Source organism: Equus quagga, chromosome 14 (assembly GCF_021613505.1).
Source record: "Equus quagga isolate Etosha38 chromosome 14, UCLA_HA_Equagga_1.0, whole genome shotgun sequence".
NCBI classification, from domain to species: domain Eukaryota; kingdom Metazoa; phylum Chordata; class Mammalia; order Perissodactyla; family Equidae; genus Equus; species Equus quagga.
This window is the reverse complement of record NC_060280.1, coordinates 36,620,038-36,639,588: the sequence shown is the minus strand read 5'-3', so window position 1 is coordinate 36,639,588 and position 19,551 is coordinate 36,620,038. Positions and strand designations below refer to the sequence as shown.

At 37.1% G+C, this 19,551-nt stretch overlaps 2 protein-coding genes across 4 annotated transcripts in view; one reads left to right on the top strand and one right to left on the bottom strand.

Annotated features, from left to right (window-relative positions):
- The first annotated feature begins 456 nt into the window (after window positions 1–456).
- CCDC90B (coiled-coil domain containing 90B) lies at window positions 457–17,015 on the top strand. Of its 3 annotated transcripts, none has more exons than XM_046685522.1 (9): window positions 457–561; window positions 6,523–6,642; window positions 8,141–8,244; window positions 9,663–9,764; window positions 10,646–10,687; window positions 10,782–10,853; window positions 10,951–11,004; window positions 12,368–12,482; window positions 16,492–17,015. In XM_046685522.1, exons 2-9 carry the CDS (start codon window positions 6,558–6,560, stop codon window positions 16,551–16,553), a joined length of 636 nt encoding a protein of 211 aa, XP_046541478.1. In that variant the 5' UTR covers window positions 457–561; window positions 6,523–6,557; the 3' UTR covers window positions 16,554–17,015. The 3 variants fall into 3 exon arrangements, with proteins under 3 accessions (XP_046541478.1, XP_046541476.1, XP_046541477.1); XM_046685520.1 differs by having other exon boundaries at window positions 479–929; XM_046685521.1 differs by lacking the exon at window positions 10,951–11,004 and having other exon boundaries at window positions 479–929.
- Window positions 16,753–19,551, bottom strand: part of ANKRD42 (ankyrin repeat domain 42) — a gene marked incomplete at its 5' end in the record, with an annotated part of 48,972 nt that continues 46,173 nt past the window's right edge. Inside the window, one exon of the mRNA XM_046638234.1 lies at window positions 16,753–19,532. Coding sequence (XP_046494190.1) covers window positions 19,382–19,532 — 151 coding nt within the window. The remainder of the gene's footprint in view (window positions 19,533–19,551) is intronic.

The following is a 19,551-nucleotide window of genomic DNA, read 5'->3' as shown; positions in this document are numbered from 1 at the left end:
GTAACTGTTTGCATCCTTGTGGGAATAATTAAGCCACTAAAACCTAACTACTGTATACCACTTTAGAACTTACAAAGAACATATTAGCACATTTGAACCGCATAACTACCGTGTGTTGTTATTTTCAGCATTTCATCATGGCGGAGCAAAGTCTGGAGTAACTGAGGTCTGAAAAGGATAAGCAGCGGCGAAAATCAAGTCCACCCCAGAAACGGAAGAATTGTTTCCTTGAAGGGACTAAACCAACTAGAGTTCCTTCTTGTGTACACCAGAGGGCGAAGCAGCAGGATATGAAGCAGCGAGAACGAGGGGCTCCCTGGACTACAATTCCCAGAAGGTGTCTTCGCGAGGCCCAAGAATCTCAGCGGCCGAGGACTTCAGATCCCAGGTTCCTGTGCGGCTAGATGTGACCACCCCCCCCCCCCCCCCCCCGTCCCCCCGCCGTTTCCTACCCATGCAAGCGCGTAATGGCCGCTGGGTACCCTGGGCGACTCTGCTGTTGACGTGTATCTCACTGGCAGGAAACGGGCGCTGGAAGGTTCTCGGAGAAGATCCCGCTTTGTAAGGGCGGTAACGGCGTGCACGGGTTGGGAAGGGGCGGTGGGAGAAGCGGAGCCGCTCTGAACCATGCTAGTGAACTGTAGGTCCGTCTGTGTAGAGGCCCAGCTTTTCGAGAACGCGGGTCGAGCCTGCCCTGGGAGGGCCGCGTGCTACAGACCGCAAACTACATTTCCCAGCATTCTCGCGGTGCCAGAACTACCTTGCCCGAAAGCCTGCGCGTGATTCATCCAACCTCTCGCCGCCTGCCCCCAACCCGAAAGCTGAGGAGATGTGGAGTCGCTGGGTTTGGCGGCTCCTGGGTTCTGAAGGCAGCGTGGGCCGCCGGGTTTCAAACCCCCGCGGGCGTTTCTCGCCGGCCCTGCGGAGAGGTGAGAAAAGACACCGTGCCACCGATGCCTGAGTGTTGTCTAGGGAGGCGACGGCCGTGGCTCGCGCCTGCTCGGCCGAGCGGGAGACAAGGGTGCCACCCCCTCCTCCCCAGCCCCTGCCTGGTGCCGGCGACCCTACTGCCGGCTCTCGCCCGGTTGGATTGGGGCGGGCAGGGCGAGGCCTGGGAAGAGGACCGCTTTCCTCTTGTGAGAGCGAGCCTCTGAAAGGCCTGGAGTTCCCGCCTGGCTTCTTTCTGAACCCTCGGTTTCTTTTTACTGTCAAACGAGGCTGATAATCCCGCCTCGCAGCTCGGTCAGAGCACCGTAGTAAGGTAACCTGTGTTTGGGGAGCCCTGATTTCGTTCGTGGCCTACTTAGGTGCGGCCTCGAGCCCAGGCTTTGGGTAAACGACAGCGTTCGTTTTAGGTCAGGCCCGCTGTATTTGCGCTGGAATTTTCAGTATTCTGCAGTCACGTAGGAGCCATTCAAAAACAAAAGGCAAACGTGAATGCCGGAGCCCACGAGTGTTGGACTAGCTGGCGCCCCTGTTAGCAGTCTGTCCTGAACAACATCTGACTTTATTCTGAGAGATGTTTCCCGAATCTTTTTTCCCCAGTTTTTCAACTCTTTAAGGTTGGCCACAGAGTAGGCACTTCATCCTAACCTTCACATGCTGTGTTCACCTTCTTAAATCCCCAGTGCCGGGGAGCTGAGCCGCCCACTACCCGCTGTACTTTGTGCTGTTTTGCTCGTTGTTTCATTTTACTCACCCAGCGAGTGCAGTAGTCGATCCCCCATCTGTAACTGTTGAGCTGCCAGGATCCTTCACAAGGTCTTAGGATGTATACTTGGGTGTTTAGCATGCATACGTACACATTATGATGGATTTTACATAAAAGAAGGTAGCATTTTTTGAACCCTGAGAAAGTACCCCAATCTCAATCCTATCTTTGTAAACTTTTAGGGTTACACTTTGTTTACATAATCAAATGAAAACACAATATTAAACATTTTTAGAGAATGAACTTTGAAATACATATCAGACTGGAAAATACATCCCTGTAAGTAAACAGTAGTGTTTCAACATAGTTGTTGAGTTACCCGACTTGAATCTGAGTGCTCTTGGAGAAACCTTAAGTGGTCCCTTTCACTTGATTTGTGTCTCTTATCACTAAACAAATATTTATTGAATGTTTACTGTGTACAAGTAGTTTAAACTTGCCTAATAATGTCAGTAATCAAGGAATTTGAAAACCTTGACCTCTGACCCATGGAAGGATCTTAGTTACCATCTAGTCCAATTCCCTTTTTAAAGATGAAGAGAAAGCACAGGAAGGTGATAGGATTTGTCTAAGTTTTATGACTGATAGTAGTGGATTCCTAGTTACTTCCCAAACTTAGCAGAACATCAGACGCACTGGAGGTGTTTTAAAAATAGAGATTCTTAGGCTCTACCCCAGAACTGCTGACTCAGTCTCCAAAACTGGAGCCCAGGGATCTCTTCATTAGTTTATTATTTAATTTATTAATCCTGGTAATTCCGATGCAACTAGCAAGGCAAAGACCAGCATATAGAAATATATATTAATGACCAGCCATGTCACTGAAGTGGTGCAGCTCCAAAGTTATCAGTAAACTAATATAAAACTTGCAGCTTAGATGTAATGAGACACCATTTTACATGTTTTGTCAAAAGTCAAATCTGGAGGCTGGTGTGGTGGCGTAGTGGTTAAGTTTGCATGCTCCACTTCAGCAGTCCACATTCACAGTGCGGATCCCAGGTGCAGACCTACACACCGCTCATCAAGCCATGCTGTGGTGGTGTCCCACATACAAGATAGAGGAAGACTGGCCCAGATGTTAGCACAGCGACAATCTTCCTCAAGCAAAAAAAAAAAAGGTAAAATCTGGCCTTTGCTGGCAGAAAGGCGGCTTGGTGAAAGGTAGGGCAGAGTTCCAATCCAAGATATACAACTTAAAACTTGTGATGCTAGTTAAGTCTTTAAACTGTGAGTTTGCTTCTCACTGTGAAAACCACAAGATAGGTATGAAAGAATCAAAAGAAGTAACAATGAAAGGAAAGGTTTGGGGATTTGTACAATTGTGTAAGTTCTGGGAACTTTTAAGATATTAAGGCCTGTTTCTCCACTCTAAGCTGGAAACACTGATTCTAGTTGCTTCATCTCCTCTACTATTAATGTGCCTGCAAAGACTTATTCTTAAGCAATGCTTATGAGTTCAGGTGCTCATGATACTGTCAAGACAGTGCTCATGACACCCTACTACACATAGCAGATGGCTTTTCCACTTCTTTACTGCCGCCAAAGAACAGTGCTCCCCAAAGTCCTACTGCGAGGGAGGGTGTCAACACCTACCTCTTAGGATTGTGAGGACTGAACAAAAGATTGCATGAATATTTGAGCACACATCAAGAATAAATGTTGCACATCTCCTTCTGTATTCTCAGCCCTCCTCATCCCCATAGTAAATAGAGCCCAAGGTGGGAACAGCAAAGGCAGCCCAGCCCATGCCTTGGTGAATTTTGCTCATTCAGTTCCTCTTGCCTGGATTACTCCCCTTTAAGATTTACTATAACTCTAGCATCATTTCCAAACAGCCATTCTTGATTCTTTATTCTCAGCAAGGGCCAAATGTCCCTCCTCTGTATTCCCTCATGGATATATCTTGATGATATGTCATAAAAAACCACAGCCTTTTTCATCATTGTACCCATAATGCCTAGCAGAGTGCCTTTCATTCAGCAAATATCCACGTAACACCTAGAATTGCATTAGGCTTTGGTAATCCAGTGGCAAGCAAGAGCAGATACGGCCCCTGCTCACAAGGACTTTATAGTCTAATGGAGTGGTCAGCAAAGAGCCATAAAGTGAATATTTTAGGCTTTGTAGGCCATATGGTGACTTGCAACTACTCTGCCATGGTAGCATGAAACAGCCACAGATAATACATACATGAATAAGCATGGCTGTGCTGCAGTAAAGCAGTTTAGAAAAACAGGTGCTGGTGGCCTGCAGGTTGTACTTCATGATCCAACCTCTAGCCTCATGGGGAAGTTAAACAGTTATCGGTCACATAAGTGTGTATATTGTGTGAGGTATGGCCAAAAAATAGAGAATACTGTGGGAGCCCCTAACAAGAAAGACCTAACCTAAAGGAGTCTGGGCAGGCTTTCTGGAGGAGGAGACATTCAGACTGAACTCTAAAGGATAAATGTGAGCAGGAAAAGAAAAGGAGAGCTTTCTGAGCAGGGGCTGGGCAAGGGACCATGGGAAGGCACATGGCATGTCTGTGGAATTAAAAGAGCCCCAAGAGCAAAAGGCCAAAGAGCACGATGTGACAGGAGACTGGAGCTGCCCCCTGCAAAGATTTGCTGGCAGTGTTAAGGTATTCTGTCTCTATCCCAAATTCAGTAGGAAGCTTCTCTTTGTGGAAGGCATTCAAATGAAGTCAGAGGAACTGTTTACTCATCTGCCTAGCTCCGACACCATAAGATCTCAAATTACTGAGCTCCTCTGAGCCTTAGTTTTCCTCATCCATAACATGAGAATTTTAAGGATAATAACTAATAGGTGTGAAAACAGTAAAACATTATATAAATATTATTACTGATTTTTTTCCCTAAACCCCAAATAAAAGATTGAACTTCTGGGGCTGGCCTGGTGGCTTGGTGGTTAAGTTCGCATACTCTGTTTTGTCAACCTGGGGTTTGCAGGTTCAGATCCTAAGCACAGACTACACTGCTCATCAAGCCATGCTGTGGCAGTGTCCCATATATAAAGCAGAGGAAGACTGGCAAAGATGTTAGCTCAGGGTCAGTCTTCAAGCAAAAAGACAAAGATTGGCAAAAGACGTTAGCTCAGGGCCAGTCTTCCTCACCAAGAAAAAAACGACTGAACTTCAAGCTAGGCAACTAAGCGTACGAATCATTATTCCTAATGCAGTTGTTATTGGAACTATTATTGAAATCTGCCACTCCTTTTCCTCTAATTTTTCTTTTTCTCCCTGTCCTTAGGTCTAATATTGACACACAAAGGCACATTGCTTAACCCTTCTAGACGGCACTCAAAGCCAAAAAGATTGCTGACCACTGTACTAATGTGTGTGTGTGTGTTCAAAATTGATCCTTTACACCTGCTTCCTCTTATCTTTGGTTAAACAGAATTCATCTATTTGACTGAATTAATCTAAAAGACTGGACATTACTCTTTTATTTTTTTGAATTTAGAGTTTATGTTTAGATTTTTTTTTTTAAACACTTGTTGCCTACCTACTAGTGTATAAAGTCAATGAAGACATCAGTTAGATCTGGTTTTGCTCATCATCCCCTGTGCCTAACACAGTGCCTGGCGCTCAAATGTTTGTTGGCTGGAAAGATTTTTGGGAAGGAATCACATTTGCCCTAAACTATACTGGCAGAAAAGTAATACCTGAGGTTAGAGCTGTGTCTTTTAAGTACCTAGATATCTTAAGTGGTTAGGATGAATAAGAGAAACAGCTTGGGATGACAGAGCATGAGCTTTCGAGTCAGAAGAATCTAAGTCTGAATCCTGATTTGCCAGTGACTCTGTGATCTTAGGCAAAACCCTTTACCTTTCCTAGGCTTGATTATTGTATCTAAAAATGTGGATAATACCACCTTGATTCGGTAGTATATAAAGTATCTAGTATATTACCTTGTGTTCGATTAGTAGTTATACTAATTAGCAGTTATTTTACTTAATATGTAATAATAGTAATGAAGTTATATATGGGCAAAGTTCTCCCTAAAAGAGAATGCCTTTTAATAAAATTCATCAGCAATATATGGAAAAGGAGCTTACTGTGTCTAGGTTAAAAATTGGGAACTTATTGAAACAGGACATTTAGTTCAAAAATTAGAAATCTTTCCTAGAGCTTTCATGATGACACTGGTAAATACTCCAGGATTTAAAATAAAATTCATCGACTGATTCAACAGTAAAATATTGTGACCCAACTATCTGCCAAGCACTGTTCTAGGTGCTAAAGATACAATAATGAAGAACACAGTCAATGCCTCCTGGACGTACATTCTGGTTCAGAGAGACAAACAGTAAACAAACAAGATAATTTCAGATTAGAACTGAGAACTATGTAGGAAATAAACTGTGGATATGTAAGAGAGAAGGAGTACAGAAAGCTGCTTTAGATGAGGATATAGATGTAGAAAATATTTATAGCTCTGTGAAAGACTTCTGAGCCCAAGGAGAGTTGGGCAGTTTCTGCTCACCAGTAATGAGAGATGTGGCAGTGATGGCCAACCTTTTGGTGCATAGTATTTTATGATTTTAGACTGACTCAGCAAATAAAATATTTCTGAATACTAAAAGAAGGAAATGAAACATTTATTGAATGTTTGCATTCAATATGTTAGAGACTTTTCACATTAAGTCAGGGGCTCAGAGGAGTCAATAAATCTTGCTTAAGATACAGAATTCCCTAAGTAGAAAAGTTGGAACTGTATTATAAAAAGATGGGGGGAAATGCTTTAAAAGCTAAAGTGTAATACTTCTGTTAGTTACTACAAGAAAAAAAATTGTCTTCTCTTTTTCAGATTTTTTAACCACCACAACCAAGGAAGGATATGATATGAGGCGAGTGGACATAACTCCTTTAGAACAAAGGAAATTAACTTTTGATACCCATGCATTGGTTCAGGACTTGGAAACTCATGGTGAGAAACATGGGTACCTCTTGAAAGAAGAAAATTAACAGCACTCATAATAAATTACCTAGTCAAGACAATATGACTATTATGAACAAAAGTCACTATTTAAATATAAGTACTATTCATCCGGTGGAATATTTCACATTCATAAAAATGGTATTGCTTGAAGAATATTTACTGATATGAAAAATGCTCATGGTATGTTAAGTGAGGAAAGCATTATATAAAATTAGATATGCAGAATTATTTCAATTATGTAAAAAAGAAAAAAAAACTAGAGTTTCTAGGCTGATACTGAAGTCCGTGTGGAAGTACAAGGACAATGTTTAAGAATAGCAAAAAAGAAAAATCAAAGAACAAGCGCAAAAATTTCCAGATACCAAATAGAATGGCATTCAAAACATATATATAGGGGCCAGCCCCAGGGCCAAGTGGTTAAGTTTGTGCACTCTGCTTTGGCAGCCCAGGATTTCACTGGTTCAGATCCTGGGTGCAGACATGGCACCCCTCATCAGGCCTTGCTGATGCAGCATCCCACATAGCACAGCCAGAGGCACTCACAACTAGAATATACAACTATGAACTGGGCTTTGGGGAGAAGAAGAAGAAGAAAAAAAAAAGATGGGCAACAGATGTTAGCTCAGGTGCCAATCTTTAAAAAAATATATATATATATAATCATTATATATATATATATATGGATTTAGCAAGCAATAAAGAAGACATTACAAATTAGGGAAAGGAAGGACTATTTAATAAATGAGATAGGACAAATGACTAGCCATTGGAAAAAATATATTAGATCCCCGTACTGAAAAATAAATTCCAGATTAACTAAAAGCAAAATGTAAAAAATAAAATAAAAACTACAAAAATACTAGAATATAGAATATTTTTAGACTTTTAGAGTAACGAAGCAAGATACAAAACTCAAAAGCAATGAAAGTAAAGACTGACAGGTGTGACTACAGAAATATTTAAACCTGTATGTCAAAGGATATCTATAAAGTTAAAAATGTTACAAACACATACGACAATGAGCCTATTGCTTTAATATACAGTGTTCATATGGATCAATAAGAAAAAGTTCAGCTATTTTAGAAAAATGGACAAAGGCTATAAACAAACAGCTCACAGAAAAATAAATATATATCACCAATAAATATATATAAAGATGCTTGACAAAAGAAATGCAAATTTTAAGTATAAATTAAAATAACAATTGCAATACCAGTTTTTATGCCAATTATATATTTTAAAAAAAGACTAAAAAACTAGTAATATCCAGTATTGATGTAGATGTGGGGAAATGGATCAGTGGGAATTAAAATTGTAGAGTGCTTTTAGAGAGTAATTTAGCATAATCTGTCAAAATTTTAATTGTGACCATTTTTTTCAAAGAGTATAACAATTTAAATATGACATGGAAAGTTATTCTAGCTGTCTATCCTGATAAATATGTTCACTTTTTTAAAAAATATAAATACCTATTTGCCGCCTACAGGATTTAACAAAGCACAAGCAGAAACAATTGTATCATTATTGACCACTTTATCAAACGTCAGCCTGGATACTATCTATAAGGAGATGGTCACTCAAGCTCAACAGGTAATATTTTCATTTTTATCACTTCTGACAGTTTAATTAGACAATCTTTTCCATAACTGCATCTCTAAACTTTTGGTTATGACTGGTGTGTGAAATTAAAATCCCATTCCATCATTAAACCTAATCCAATTGCTGACCCCACCTCTAGGATAGAATAAGGCAAAAAGATGTCATGAAAGATGGGGCTGAGGCACAGGGCCAACAGGCAAGCAAGCTTTGTACTTGATCACTAAAGAAAGTGCCATACTAAGTCAAGTCTGCTCAATCTGAGAAATCAGTTATACTCTGAATTCACTTATAATTTGAATTACAGTGATCCCCCCCTTATCCACGGTTTCACTTTCTGCAGTTTGTTACCTGTGGTCAACCACAGTCTGAGAATAGTACATGGAAAATTCCAGAAATAAGCAATTCTTAAGTTTTAAATTGGGCACAGTTCTGAGTAGTATAATGAAATCTTAATGAAATCTTGGCCATGCATCTGGAACTGTTACAGCCTCTGTTTTATAAAAGTCAAGTCAGTTTTGAAATATTCTCACCCCTCTCAGTTAGCAGAGGACTATAACCCCAACAATGCACCCCTGGCCTCAAATTGTGACAAAAAATGGGAGTTCCACTAATGATATTGTTTTGTTTCAGCATTTTTTGTTTTGTTATAAACCCTTAGTTTTAGTCGTAGGGGATCGTTTTCAAGGTTACACCCTCATCTGCTGTCTCTTCTGGTAACGAGGGATAAATGATGAGTCAACAAGCCACCTACTTTTAAGAAGTTGAGTGGTGAAAGTTATATTTTCTTTGTATGGCTGCCTTAAATCATTTCTACAAAAATGTCCCTCCCTAGCAAAGCAAAAGCTTACCAATCTGTCAGATAGGGGCCACCTTTGCTTTCACATGTTCTTTGCAGTGCCAAATATAGGAAAGATGCCCAGGAATTTAAACAAAACTAATTATGTTATGCTGACGCAGGGTAATTATTTAACACTTCTATTTTGTTTAACTACCTGACTTCTGAGTCGTATCTGGTACCCTAGAATTTTCTGACAGTAGAAAATCCCTCAAAATCAAAGGAATAAAAGATAACAAAACCCTTTCCACGTGGGTATTAAAAAAAAACAAACATTATTTGTTGAGGAACTCTTAGAGGTTAAATAAGCATTTTATTGGGATTCTTTCAATAGAAAGACCTGAACAGTTATTTCTCTTCACTGGAAAATACTTTTTCTTCCTTGAATCTCCTGTTCCTTTTCATTTTGATATTTCAGTTATATAGGTTTCATACATTTTTTGTTTTTTTACTTAGCCAAGCAACATTATACCTCGTGGCATGATCACAAATTCTTTTAAGTATCATGAAAACAATTCTGTGTAAAGGGATGGCATTGTGTAAATCACTAGGTTACTTTAATTTTGCTTTCTAGGAAATAACAGTACAACAGCTAATGGCTCATTTGGACTCCATCAGGAAAGACATGGTCATCCTAGAGAAAAGTGAATTTGCAAATCTGAGAGCAGAGAATGAGGTGATACAAGTTTAATTTAATACTAATAAAATAACTGATCTCGCCAGTATCCTACTTGGTGAATAATAGGACCAAATAACAATTTTATGTGATTATTAAGTTTTTAGATAAAAATATACTATGTTTAACCATATCCAATTTTTCTATGTATAAACCATAGTTTCTTGCATACTAAAGAATAAGAGGTCTATCTTATACATATAAAAGTCACATAAAAGGAAAAATCTTTGAGCTGTGTTTATTATATAAAATTTCTAGTATAACTCAGTATAATGTTCTCAGCTGAAAGTAATATGGCATTTTCCATTTTATTTGATTCTGTACTAATTTTTGTCACTTAGAAAAACATGTTTCTGTGATTCACTTGGAACTTTGTTATCCACTAGCTTAGATATTTTTAAATTTAGAATATCAATTTTTAAAAGTAGAATACTAAAACATGGAGCCGGCCCCGTGGCCGAGTGGTTAAGTTCGCACACTCTGCTGCGGCGACCCAGGGTTTCGCTAGTTTGAGTCCTGGGCGCAGACATGGCACCACTCATCGGGCCACGCTGAGGAGGCATCCCACATGCCACAACTAGGAGGACCCATAACTAAAGATACACAACTGTGTACCGGGGGGCTTTGGGAGAAAAACAAAAAATAAAATCTTTAAAAAAAAAATAAATAGAAAAAAACTTAAATGTTTTCTAATGTTTTGTTCTTAAGAATTTTCTGAATATGAACTGCAGTTCTTTTTTTGTTTTTATTTTTAATTAAATTCTGTATTAGAAATCCATAGATTGTCCAACTTTTGCTAATCCAGTTTCACATTTTTTGAATAAATCATAATATGGGCTTTTGGTTTAATGTTAATTGCATGTGATCTTTCTTATACCTAGAAAATGAAAATTGAATTAGAACAAGTTAAGCAACAACTGATAGTAAGTGAAACTTTTTTTCCCACTTCAAAATATTTTATTAATTTCAGAACAAATATTCATTACAAGATCATTTTAATATTTGTTTTCTTTAAAGAATGAAACAAGTCGAATCAGAGCAGATAATAAACTGGACATCAACCTAGAAAGGAGCAGAGTAACAGATATGGTAATGTGCTTTTAAATATACTCTATTAGTTATTTATTCCTTTTTAATTCCTTTTAGTCTTTTTTTTTTTAACCTCCTGATACATCATATCCTTTAGTTTACAGATCAAGAAAAGAAACTTATGGAAGCAACCACAGAATTTACCAAAAAAGTAAGCTAGTATGTAAAAATTTCTCTTTTGTACAGCTCTAAGAGAGCCTTGTGTAACTTGTGTATCATTTTAAAAGTTTGGACTTTAAAAAGCTAGCCCTCTGGAATCCATGATTACCTGATAGCTATGATAGTTAACCAGCACTTTGGGGGAAGTTGCCACCAGGTGGATGGTAGTACCTGAGCTGTGACCTCTGAGTCAGAATCAAGCTTTCCAGGTAACATGCTTATTATTTTTAACTAAATTATTTTTACATAGAAGAGAACCACTTTGTAAAAGATAGGATTCACAATTAGTATTTGAGTACTTAGGTGCAATTAAATCATTATCTTAAAATTTTTTTAATAATAGTAAATATTTATTGAGTCCTTACTATATGTCAGATCCTGTTTTACTTTCTTTACTGCTGTCTATTAATTTATTTAATCCTCATATCAGCCTCTGTGAGGTAGGCACTCTTATTCCCATTTTACCAATTTGGAAAATGAGGCACAGGGAGGTTAAGGTCACACAGCTAATAAGTGGTAGAGCCAGGATATGAACCCGGATTCTAAACCCCATACTCATAACTACTATTTACCTTCTCAGTAATACTAAATTGTAATCACTAATCTCTATGGCTTGAGTAAAACGCAGCTTTATGACTCAGCCTAGTCCTTTTCTTAAAAGTAAAAGCCACTTGGTCTACATTCTAACAGAAGAGACATTACTCTTTCTTTCTTATAACTTAATAGAAGGGAAGGTCCCATTTATCCTTCCAAGCATCGTATTCTCTTACTTCTTGGCCAGATAAAGGAGATAAGTAAGGAAATCAACAAATTCTCTCACAGCGAATTTCTGAGCTCTAAGTACCATCTTCTCTCTCTTCTTACCTCTTAGCCCCTATATACATAGCATTCAGTGTTACCCAACAAGCATTTCTGCCATTTCCTTTAATATTGGTGCCAATTCATATTATAAACCTGGTTGGGTTTTTTCTTTGGCAAAATATATTTAAAATTTAACTAAGGACTTTATACACATGAAGTGATAGTTCTGTGACTAAAATGTTTTCTTCTTGGTTTATCCTCTTAGATATTTAGGTCTCAAATATCTTATTATGAGGCCTTAGTAGACAGTGCCCAGAATGTGATAATCCTAAGAAATGGTCTCCAAATATCAGAGTAGAAGAAATATTTTTTCTCAGTTTGTGATGTTCATGTAATGTTACTTTTTTATATCACTGGGCTTTTACTATGTTTCCCTAATTAAAACAAAAGTAATAAACAATAAGCCCGTAAGTGAGGATTTCCAATGTAAATATTTTTGTCCGTAACACATAGAAACAAAATTTAATTGTCTTATATATTCTTATTTACTACAGGATACCAAAACCAACAGTATTATTTCAGAGACCAGTAATAAAATTGATAGTGAAATTGCTTCTTTAAAAACGCTGATGGAGTCTAACAAGCTTGAGACAATTCGTTATCTGGCAGGTAAGGCTGGGTTTGTCAGAAAAGGAATTCTTGTCATTTGATTTTCAGACCTGTTAGCTCCTACCTCCCAAGGTAACCATGGCCAGCACAGAAGAAAAGACAGAGGAGCTAGAACAGGCTTCCTTTATTGCTTAGTCCCCTGCAGTGCTTGAAGAATGTAAGCTGAATACATTTAGGATATAAGTTTAATAGGCAACTCTGCAACTTACTAATAGGAAAAGCATATGGATACCAACAAAATATTTAAACACAAGTACAAAATGATGCAAAGATAAACTGGGTATTGCACAATGAAAAAAATGAACATTTTATTTTTATTGCTCTGCTTTTCCATAAGGACTTCAGTGGACTTAGAGAGAAAGATAAGTAAAATAGATATAGGTCATTATAAATCATATCAAGCAAAGGAGAAAAATTTACCTCCTACCTTGAATACAATTGATTGAGCACAGATGCTTCCCCAAAATTAGATTATTTGTCACATACTGAGCTCCTCAAGTACCATGTGACCTGACCAATTCCAGGGCCTCAGAGAGTTAGAAGAATGCCCTAGTCCAGTAGTACTTTTCTTTTTTCTTTCTTTTTATAAAAAGTAATAAGTTTTCATTATAAATTGTTCATATAATTCAAAAGCAATATAGTAAAAGTGATAACCTTCCATTCCATACCCATAGGCATTTACTATTAGTAGTATATATCTTTCTAGGCTTTTTCTTCTGTATATAAACATTATAGATTTTTAAAATAATAACTAGATCATACTATACAGACTACAGCTTTTTAAAATTTAACCAAATGTCTTGAATATCTTTCCATATCAATACATATATAGACATCTTTTTACTAGAAAGCATAGTATTCTATTCTATGAAAATCCCATAATTTATCCAAACCTCTATTAACAGATATTCTGCTCCCAATTTTTCATTATTAAAAACATTGCTGCACAAAATAGCCATATATATGTTTGTGTTTGAGTAAACATACACATACACATATCTTTGTGCCTTTGTGGTAGTATTTCTGTAAAATAAATTGCTATGTACATCTAAACTTTTGGGTCAAAAAGATACACACATTTAAAAATTTTTGTATCATCAAATTGTCCAAAATAAAAGTGCTGATTTATACCATCGGTGGTTTCCTGGGCAGCCACTAATTATGTTGAGATGGCAGTTGGAATGAAGATGGAATTCCCAGCCCTCAGCTGATGCATACCCCCTTCCTCTCTTCAACTTGAATGGCTCAGCATCTGTCTTTTTAAAATATTGCACTTTTGCTAAAGATTCACTTGAAGAAAGGGTTCTAAGGCTAAAAGAAGTTTTGAAAACCCCTATTCTAGCAAAGTCTCTGGAACTGGAGATCTTCAGTTCAACAGTAATGCTCAGGGGAAATTTTGAAACAGCCCAATTTGTTCTCACTTTCAAAATAGATCTCAAAGCAACCCAGGTTGGGAAGAGCTTCAGATTCCACTCAGCTTCCTCTAAGAGTATTTACCTAAAGAATCAATATCTTAGTTAAAAAGACAATCCTTTTTACCCTCAGTTTGAAGATGGTGATGGTCTCCAGAAAGCTGACATTCAGAAGTGGATATATACAAGGCTAACTCACTCTAATAGACTTAACGGCAGTGGCAAAAGAAATCAGCAAGTCATTGTTTAGAAAAATACCTTTCTTAAGTTATCTTCCTTTCCTTTTTTTACTGAGCGTTTGCAACCAACAGTTCTGAAGGCATTTTCTTTCTCCTTCCTTATCCTTCTCCAAACATATGCTTACTGCTGCTATTACTGGTAAGCCTGTTAGGAAATCCGAATCCCACACTCAGTAGAGGGCAAGTTAAATGTCATGAGTGGATCCACTGGGTCCTAGAATACCTGAGATGTCCCCAGTAAGAGATTCGCATATTGAATTGAGTCATAAGCACAGGAAAAAAAGTGGAAAAAATAGTAATAAAGCCCCAGCATTAAAGACCTTGCATTTCCCTTAGAGAAGAAATCCTTATAAAATTGTAAATCTTAATCATTTTTATTTGGTTTCCCAGCATGTATCAGTCAAGGCTCTGTTTCAGGTATCATACATCCAACTTGAACTAGCTTAGGCGTAAAAGGGAATTTATTGGCTTACTTACTGAATTATGAAAGGACAGAGATAGAGCTTGACCCCAGGGATAACTGGAATCAGAATTTACTGCATATCCTGCCTCTGAATATCTGCCTCATTTTCTTATACCAGCTTCCTCCATGGGTTGGACACATGGCCACCAGTAGCTCCCAGACTCATATCATTCCAGTTTCACCCCTTTCCTTAGTTGCAATTCAGAAAATCGCAGGGAAGGAGTCTTGAATGGCCCTTCTTGGGTCAAACACCACCATTTTAACCCAAATGACTGTTGCCAAGGAGGCAAGAACTATAAGATAATGGCAGTTTCCATTTAATTTCTAAGGTAAATGTGGCAGATTCTATTCTGGGCAGATGAGTAATAATAAACCACTTACAGAATACTTAAGATGTACCAGGCACATGCTCACATGAGCATTTTATGTACATGTAGGATGCATCCTAGACAGGCCATAGAAGATAAACAAATTTGAAATCAATTTGGGATAGTACAATGACAGCAATGAGAAGTAACAGTTGACAGCAGAAATGAGAGAGACATTTAAATGCAGTAACCATTGTGTGGTGTATTCTAATAAAGAAATCAAATACCTCCTTCCTCACAATAAATAAGCGTTCATTTGTTAGTCTGACTTAATTTATCAAGTATTTGGGTTAGCAAAGAATGTAACCATGTAGGTAGCACTATATGGCTCAAACAATGACAAATTAGATTGAGTCCTTCAGGTGACAAGGGATAAATAAGGATAACAGAATGGGTTTTTTAAAAACAAGTTTGGAGTCAGGTCCACATAGTGTTGAGTCCTGGTTCTACCACTTGCTAGCAGTGTAACTTTGGGTTTATTGCCTTGTCTATACAATGGAAATAATATCACTAACCTCATAGGGTTTTAATTATAGTTAAATAAGGTAATGTATGTAATTGCTCAGCACACTGCCTGGAACATGGAAAACAGTAGCAGGATCAAATGGGAGAATGTGTAATTGACCAGTGGCAACATGGCAAGAAACTCTTGAAGTGTTATTCTTTCTCCTCAAATGTCCAGCTTCCCTGTGTGTCTTAGAAAGACCTAATCCCATTTCTTAAAATTAAGGAAATGATCTTGTCATTAGCCAAGTTTCAGTAATTAATGGGATCAAATGGGATAATGTATAATTAAATTTATACATTAAAATTAGGATAGCTTTACTATGAAAGGCTATTTCTTGTGTCTTTAGTCATAGAAGTTTGCCCTTCATCTCAGATTCTGTATTTTAAAAGTCATGGTTATTTAAACAAACTAGAAACTAGGAAGTCCCTAAAAGTTTCACCTAGATTCAGCTTCTGGAGAACAGAAGGTTTTCTGTCCAGAATGATGTAACAAAGAGCAGGTGGTATATTAACTGTTAAAAAAGCCTGATGCTTTTTCTGCCTTTTCTGGTTTTTACAGATTTTCATTAAAATTTCATTTTTATTTATAAATTTTTAATAGTTATGAGAGAAATTATTTTTAAATATATTGAAAAGGCAATTAAAATTTTATATATTTTTAATATAGGTAAGAAAGATAGTTTTTCACTTACAAGATCTGAAATTAGACTTCATAATTATTTAAAGTAGTTATTGTTATAAAAATGACTTTAAACAGTTTATAGATTCTGACATATAATCTACATTTTAAAATTATTGTCATCCTTATTCTGGTTTAAAATATAGGAAGCTTTTAAGAAGAATTGGTATTAATCCTGCCTTCTTTAGCTTAATTTTCTAGGGAATGAAAAACCTAAGAGAAAATTGGTAGATTTCCTTTGTTTTTTGTTCTTCATTTAAATTGAAGATGACATAATTCTGTTCATCTCTGTAAAACAATCACAAATGCATAACCTGTGACATGCTCTCTTCTTTTCACAGCCTCAGTGTTTACTTGCCTGGCAATAGCACTGGGATTTTATAGACTCTGGAAAAAGCAGTGAAAGTGAAACTACTATATCGTGCTCAGCCTGCTGCTGCTGTTGACTTCTTAGAACACTACGCCAGGACAGATTTACTTTGAACATTGAAAGTTGCAGCAGAAACTTAATACAACAAAATTATTCAAAGGACACATGGACTAAAAAGAAATGTTTTAGAATAGCAAGGGTGTATTTTGTCTTTGTTTTTTGTATGTGTTTTTATTATGTTGAAAAGCTGCCATTCAAACCCTGATTAATTTGAGATAGAAGGGCCTTTTGTCTTTATCCTTTTGATAGTTCATAGAAGCCGAACCAAAGTTTCTTGTGTTTGCTTGAACAACTGTGTAAATCATATATGATTTCTTTTGTATCTGCAACAAATTTGAAAACTATTTCAAAGCCTACAGACTTGTTAATGTATTTATCTTTCCTGATAACTACTGCGCAATTACCTTTTCATAGAAAATAAAATATTATAACAAAGCCATCTGGATTTTAAAAGTGACTTAACATATAGCTGGAGATTGATAATTTTTTGTAATGAACAGATTCTTAAAAATGTGTGCCCTAGTGCAAGTGTACAACACTTAGTATGAAATCTGTAGAGTTGCTAAATCTTGAGCTCTGATTATTACATATATTTTTAAATTTTTTGATTCACAAAAACCAGTTTATCCCTGCTTCTTAGGAACCCATCTTAAATTTATTACATAAAGCTTTTTTATGATTTACTTAAATTTCACAGATGTCTATTAATATAACCTCTACTCTCAAGAAAACTATCAGGAAATTCATACTTTTGTTTTCTTGTTATTGGGTCTACTATATTTCTTTCTTATATAATAGTATCTATTAATAGTCTAGCCGTAATTTCAAGAAAAATACAAAATATTTTGATCTCAGACTTTCAGTTTTATCCAGATCAAGAAGCCAAGGCCAGAAAGTGCTAAACATTTCAAAAGATTTCATAATGCCTTGGCAATAGCTTTAAAAGTTTGATAATCCATTAGTTATTCAAAATAACCCTGTGATTTATTTAGTTATAAAGAGGGAATCTGAAGTATAGAGCAGTCAAAAGACTGGCCCACATGGTCCAGTGAGTGAGAATCAGGAGGCTTTCCAACTAAATTTTCTTCAAAGATCTAACTGCTGAGTTGTTTTCAAAACAAAACTCTATTTTAATATTATCCTGTTACATTCTGATTCATGTCTATCTCAGAATCCTCTTGCCACATCATAGATAAATTTTTATTGGAAAATAAATAAGAACCAAAAGTTTCCATTGTAACAAACTCTACAGTGCATTTGTTCACTCAATAAATAAGAATACACGCTAAGTGCCAGACAAAATGCTAGTCCCCATGTGCACAGAGGTGAACATGATGGTTCTCATAGAACTGACAACCTTAATGGAGAAGATAGACAGTACACAAATAAGTAAGTTATTGGCTTGTTACAATTTAAAATATGCTAAAATACTGAGAGGGAACACTTCTTTCCTCCATGTGAAGGAAGTTCTAATAGTATAACATTATTGTCACCACTCTTCCTCCCCTCATCCACATTGCCCCAAGTGAAGTGAAGTGAAAGGAGAAACAAGGCCCAAGTAGCCCAGCCACTTCCTCCCCACTCCTGTTTGGGACCAGCCTGTCTACAGAGAGCATTCATTCTCTTCTGCTTCTGGGATCACGCTCAGCCCCTGCAGGGTGAGGCCTGCCAGTACAGTGATGCTTGGGACAGAGTGAATAAGTCTGTCCAATTCTGGGTTTCAGTGATAGGAAATTTACTGGACCAAAGATATAAACCATATTCTTCAATACCAGTTTTATCAGCAAACAAAGGTACTATTTAAGCCTTCATTTCAATTAGGTTCACAACCCTGATGGGAAGGAGGGGTGGCACTTATTGAATCTCCTCAAACCTCAACAAATAAACATGCATACTCCCAGTTCATAGCCATTATTGATAAAAAAGATCTTGTGAAGTGCTTTGCATCCAATAATGGAAGAATAGAAGTAACATACGCACGGTACCCTATTCCCATTACTTCTAGATCCTATATCTTTTCCATGGAGACTTCATTTTGGTGGTAATTTTGAAGTTTAGATAGATTTTGTTTAGGGGATGGAAATAAATGAAAAAAGATGAGAGGATTGTGTTTCTGTGTGCCTCAAAACTACACCTCTTCCAGAACTTGTACCCTACTATAAAACAGCTATTGTTGTACAGTTATATATGTATGTCTGTTTCCTATACTAAACTGTGAGTTCCCAGAAGGCCTCTAGGCATATATGAGGTACTTGTTAAATGCCTGTGGAATAAATGATATGAATAGATTGACCTTAATCCAAACTTTTAAATATTTTCAATGTTTTATTACGAGTGTGCTGAGAACATTTCATTTATACTGAGTTTCTGAGAACACGAAACCTTTTGGGCGTTTTCTGTAAGTGGTAAAAAGACTCGAAGAGGATTAGCTACCTTCACCTTGGTTACGGCCATAGACTAGATCCTAACTTGCCCATTCATACTACTTGGTGAAAAGGTAGATGAGGCAAGATTATGTAAGGACTAGTCAAGAGTCAGTAAAAACCCTTCACCATATCTGAAAAACAATTCAAAGCTTATATTGCCCCTTTTGTCAATCTTTAAGAATTTAGATATGTAACACCTTAAGTTTCAAAGTTTTAAATATTTTTAACATAAAGAGAAAAATGAGGCAGTGGAAAGGCCATGGTCACCACCACTGAAATTAGTGATTGTCATTTTGTAGAATACCTACTATTGACTATACAGCAGTGAAGATGCTAAAAATATATATCAACTCACTATTTTTCACAGCAGTCCTCTTAGGCAGGTGGCATTATCCTCATTTTACAGCTGGGGAAACAGGCTAAGTGAAGTAATGTGCCAAGGTCACACAGCAGGTAAGTCACACAGACTTTAACTCCAAATCTCATGCTCTTACTCAACACCCTAATAATCTCCAAGTTGAGTCCTCTACTTCAAGAGATGAACA